General features: G+C 59.2%; 2 protein-coding genes across 3 annotated transcripts; both read right to left on the bottom strand.

The window, feature by feature from the left end:
• Window positions 1-993: 993 nt before the first annotated feature.
• LOC120506959 lies at window positions 994-3359 on the bottom strand. 2 transcript variants are annotated; one of them, XM_039719098.1, is made up of 2 exons: window positions 3023-3359; window positions 994-2401 (listed from the first exon to the last, which is right to left on the bottom strand). In XM_039719098.1, exon 2 carries the CDS (start codon window positions 2399-2401, stop codon window positions 1556-1558), a length of 846 nt encoding a protein of 281 aa, XP_039575032.1. In that variant the 5' UTR covers window positions 3023-3359; the 3' UTR covers window positions 994-1555. The 2 variants fall into 2 exon arrangements, with proteins under 2 accessions (XP_039575032.1, XP_039575033.1); XM_039719099.1 differs by having other exon boundaries at window positions 3139-3359.
• LOC120506960 lies at window positions 3217-4751 on the bottom strand. Its single transcript, XM_039719100.1, has 3 exons — window positions 4624-4751; window positions 3396-4378; window positions 3217-3226 (listed from the first exon to the last, which is right to left on the bottom strand). The coding sequence occupies exons 1-3, from the start codon at window positions 4636-4638 to the stop codon at window positions 3217-3219; spliced, it is 1008 nt and encodes a 335-aa protein (XP_039575034.1). The 5' UTR covers window positions 4639-4751.
• Window positions 4752-5141: the final 390 nt, after the last annotated feature.

The raw sequence follows: 5141 nt of genomic DNA, 5'->3' as shown, positions 1-5141 counted from the left end.
CTGCAGGAAATTTGAATCTCCCCCCTTGCTATCTAGACCATGCTCAGTCTTTTAAACTGGCAGGCTAGGTGCAGCTGAAGAGTAGCGTCCTTCCCCTCTTACAGACTACACAGAACCTGCACCCCTTCTGTCTAGACAGAAATCCTGTCTGTGAAGCCAATTTATGTCACGATCCGCTAGGGCAAGGGAGTCATGATGGTTCATTTCCAGATCCCTGAAGTGCAAAAGACAAACAGCAGGGGACTGTCAGTTTAATCACAGCAAATGCACCTTTATTGAGGGCCAACAGCAAATGCATTAGAGGGATCAGAAAAGGAAATAAAGGATAGAAGGAAAAAGGGGGGAAGGGGAATAGGGGAATATAGCTACCAATGAGATGGAATCCTCATGGTGCAGCCACATAGGTTTGCGTTGTCCATGGGGGATCATGGAAGTTGTCTCAAAAGTTAGTTTATATAGTCTCAAACCAAAGCAAGTGGCATCTGGCCAAAAGGTGGGGAAGATTCATGGGGCATTGTGTTGAGACTCCTTGGTCTGTGAGGCAGGTATGAGTGTGCAACGACAAGCCACCACTCGTCAGAACCTGTTCGAAGCAGTGTTCTGTGAAAGCACAGCAAGCACATCTGCAAACAATCACTTGGCAAAACATCCACCTCAGCCAGGCCAGAGCTCCTGTCAGGGGTCTTCAGGGCCCTTGCGACGATTGTGAGGCAAATGAAGAAAACTTCGGACCATCTCTTACAGTCCCAGTTTGCCTGCCCCGTGTTCCCAGTTGTGTTCCAATGTCCCCAGTTCCATCCCAGTGTCACCAGCCCTGTGTCCCCAGTGTCTCCATCCCACCCAGGGTTTTCAAGGGGAAATATCTCAGTGACAGCACCTTGAAGCAGCTCCCTGGCTGTCCTCCCCTCAAGGAACGTTGGGATGGCTTTATTGACCACTCGTCTCTCACTGGGGTCAGGTAATGTGTCTGACAGAGTTCAGATCAGCCCGCTCTGATTTACATAGAGGGTATTTATTTATTTATAGGCTGTACGGTGCACACATGAACTGATAGATTATATTGCATCAACGAGCAGCTACACGGAATCATCGATAATCAATATCAGTATCAAATACCATATCAAATTGCTGGTGATTAGTAACAAAGTGCAAAAGGAATACAAAAGTGCAAAAGGCAATACAAAAGTGCAAAAGCCAGTTATTAAGTTGTCATTTATAACCCATCTCTGCTGCAGACACAGTGGAAAGCTGGAAGCTCTTGAGGGGACTCATTCAGCCCTGTCCCCTGTCCCTGTGTGTTCCCAGAATGTCCCTGTCTGCCCCTGAGTGTCCCCAGTGACATTACCCCAAAAATTCCCAATTTCAATGAAAATTCTCAGAAAATTCCCCAAATTTGTCTCAAATCCCACAAGGGGAGGGGGGAAAGGACAAGTGACGACAGCCATGTCCCCGATGACATCACTGCCCTGATGACATCATCACATTGGTGACATCGCCATCCCTGCAGCAGATTTGGGATGTCCTTGGCGGCTCTTTGGCATCGCTTGGCCACCACTCAGGCAATGGAGCCATTGGGATCACCACACCTGAAGCTGGTGCAGATCTTCTCAAGCGCCCCCACCAGGTAATCCCTGGCCACTTGGCTGCTGGCCACCCACAGCAGCTCGGCCACAGCCACCTTGGCTGCCAAGGCAGCGTGGAAATCATGGGACGGCTCCTCTGCCCCCTTCATGGTGCCTACGATCTCCCCAACCCTGCGCCGCAGCTCCCGATAGAACGCGGTGACTTTCCTGCACGCGGTCACCAGGCGCGTCAGCAGCCCCAGGGCCACCTTCGCCTGCTGCCTTCCCGTGGTGACCCCCCTCACCTGGTGTTCAGCCACCACGGTTCCTCCCACACCCTCTCCTACGTCATAGTCTATGACACCTTCTAAGGCCTCTCTTATGGCCCCCACCATGGCCTCTTTTATGGCCTTTCTCAAGACTTCTTCCATGGCCACAACACTGAGGTCCACGTGCCTGCAGGCGTCCTGGAGCTTGGTGACCTCCCTGGTCAGCTGGGCCCAGCTGTCGACGAGCGTGGCCGCTGACTCCAGCCACTTGCTGGCCACGCTTCTCACGTGCTCCCAGGTGGTCCATGAGGTGCTCGCGTAGGCTGCCAGGGCCTGGCTCAGGGAGGGGACAGTGCTATCGCACCCAGAGGTGACACCGCGGTGCCAGAAGATGTCACCAGTGTCGTGCACGGTGACACTGAGGTTTTTGGTGAACTTCCTCAGGGCCTCGTGCAGGGATGGTTGGCACATGGGCAGCAGCACATCCCCATCCATCCTGGCTGTGATGGCCACCAGCTTGTCCAGGGTGGCCACCATGGTGGCCTGTGGCTGCAGCAGGGCTGGGGACATCTGCAGAGGAGACAGGGGAGGTGTCAGGGACCTCGTGGGGGGGCCCTGCCCCCGAGGGGCTCCCTGTATCCCCTCCATCCCTCTTGTTCCCTCTGCCACCCCCTGCCCCCACTGCTGTCCTCTCTGCCACCCCCTACTCTCGGGATCTCCTCTGGTCTGGTCGGTGTGATTGGGAAGATCCCGAGGTGTGTCTCTGTTAAAAGTCTCTTTTCCTCAACCCAGCAGCCAAAGAAGGAGTCGAGAAGTCTTCGGCTGTCGTTGTCAAGGTTGTTTACTATTTCTTTATCTCAAACATGCCACTCCCTGTGTCCCCCTCTATCCCCCCCTGCCCCCTCCCCCCGTGTCCCCTCCCCCCTTCCTGCCACTCCCTCCTGTCCCCTTTTGTTGCGGTGTGTTGTCATGGTGTGCCTCAGTTTCCCCAGTCCTTCCCCTGAAATTTCCTTCCCCAGGTGGGGTGTCAATCACCCCTCTTTCCCCCACCCTTGACCCCTGCTGCCTATCAACCCAGAAATTCCAAGGGAAGCGTCGAGTGATTGGCAGGCTCAAAGGATGCTCCCCACCCCTGGGGGGCCATTGGCCCATCCAGGTGTCCCTCTCACCTGAGACCCCCTCCCCTCATACCTGGCTGGTGGTCTCTGTGTTCCCTCCCCTCGCCCTCTCCCCAGGTAAAAGGGCAAGCACACCACGCAGTTGGGAGTTCTGTTGGAGCTGTTGCAGGATTCAGAGGCCATGCGTACCAGAATAAATACTCTGGATTAAAAACTCTCCATCAGGACCCACTCCTTCCTTCACCTTGCCTTAAAGGTTTCTCCAGCTCAGGGAGGCCTGAGGAGTGACTCCCCTTCAACAGCAAGTTCCAGCTGTAAGCACTGGAGCTCGGGATGTGCCTGGACTTATCCCCACGTGCTCACAGCTAGCCAGAGCATCTCTGGGGAGAAAACACCACAGGTGCCGCGATCGACACCTGGGGACACTGGGGACACCTTGGGGACACCTTGGGGACACCTTGGAGACACCTTGGGGACGGTCTGGGGGTCGAAGGAGCCTTGGGATGTCCTCGATGGCTCTTTGGCACCGCTCGGCCACCTCACAGGGGCTGGCAGGACCACCGTTGAACAAGAAGTCGATGATGTCTTGAAGTGTCCCCAGCAGGTGATCCTTGGCCAGGCGGGCGTTGGCCTCCCACAGCCGCTCGGCCTCGGCCACCTTGGCCACCAAGTCCTCGGGGACATTGGGGGACGCCTCATCTATCCCCTCCAGGGCGGCCTTGATGTCCCCAACCCTGCGCTGCAGCTCCTGGAGAAACGCCGTGGCTTCGTCACACGCGGCCACCAAGCGCTCCAGCAGCCCCAGGGCCGCCTCCGCCCGCTGTCTCACCATGGTGGCCCTTGTTGCCCGGCTGGCAGCCACCATGGCATCTATCCTCACCTGGGCTTCATGTTCGCCTCCCACCTCGGCCCCCTCCTGCCTGCCCAGGGACTGAACCAGCTCCAGCATGTTTTCCTGAGCTGTCCCATCACGGGCAGCCTCGTCCTGCAGCTCCCTGGCCCGGGCAGTGGCAGTGGCCACCCTGTCGGCCGCCTCAGTGACCACCTCCCTGCAGACACTGCAGAGCTTGGTGGCTGCCCTGGCCAGCTGGGCCCAGCTGTCCACTCGCTTATCCACTGTCCCCTGCCAGTGCCAGGCCTCCATTGTCACATGGAACCAGGGGGTCCATGGGGTGCTCCTGTAGGCGGCCAGGGCCTGGCTCAGGGAGGCGGGAGGGACTTTGCTATCGGAGGTGACATTGCGGTGCCACCAGGTGTCATCCATGCACTTCACGGTGGCCCGCAGCTTCGTGGTGAAGTCCTCCAGATCCCAGTACAGGCACCTTAGAGACTTGAGCAGCGTCTCCTCGTTCCGCCTGGGCAGGGTGGCCAGCAGCTCGCCCAGGGTGGCCACCACGGTGACCTGTGGCTGCAGCAGGGCTGGGGACAGCTGGGGAGGGGACAGGGGAGGTGTCAGGGACCTGGTGGCACTTGTGGCCTCCTGCCCCCGAGCGGCCCCCTTTGTTCCTCCGTCCCTTTGTCAGCCCCTTGTCCCCTCCGCCACCCCCTGCCCCTCTCCTCATCGCCCCTCACGCTCCCCGCGCCTCTGCCGTCCCCTCTGCCACCCCCCTCTCCCACTGCTGTCCCCTCTGCCACCCCCCGCCAGCCCTCGTGTCCCCTCCCGTCCGGTCGCACCTCTTCGAGCTCCATGTTCACTCTGGGCACCTTGGGGACGCTCCGCTGGCGAAGGATCCCCGGGCCAAGCGCCGGTCCCGGCCCAGAACCGGCCCGACCGGCGGCGCGCGCGGAAATGGCAGCGCCGCCTCAGTGCGGGCGGGAAAGGGGCGGGGCGTTGACGTCACCCCCTGGCCCCGCCCCCCACCGTTACCGCCCCCATCCATGGGAAACACCGGGCTGGATTTCGGTGCTTTTTAGGCTCAATACCTGGGGATTTAGGCTCAGTCCTAGTGGATTTAGGTTCTATCCCGCCGGGGCCGGGGGGAGCGGGGCGGGAATTTGGGGGCGCCGAGGGAGCCCCGGGACCCCTCCGGCCGCGCGGGATGGGCGGCAGCGACCGCGGCCAGCACCGGGAGCGGGGAGCGGTGAGGAGGGGCTTTGGGAGGCTCCTGAGGGAGAACTGGGGAGTCCTGAGGGGATTTGGGGGAATTGTGAGGGTGTTTAGGGCCGCCGAGGGGATGTGAGGGGGTTTAGGG

This window comes from Passer montanus, unplaced genomic scaffold (genome assembly GCF_014805655.1).
Source record: "Passer montanus isolate IOZ18808 unplaced genomic scaffold, ASM1480565v1 scaffold405, whole genome shotgun sequence".
Taxonomy (NCBI): domain Eukaryota; kingdom Metazoa; phylum Chordata; class Aves; order Passeriformes; family Passeridae; genus Passer; species Passer montanus.
The sequence above is the reverse complement of the archived record's forward strand: the minus strand, read 5'-3'. Positions and strand labels throughout refer to the sequence as shown.

What these genes read in the sequence shown, in the direction of transcription:
- LOC120506959 (XM_039719098.1), bottom strand. Translation starts at nt 2,401, where the DNA reads ATGTCCCCAGCCCTGCTGCAGCCACAGGCCACCATGGTGGCCACCCTG.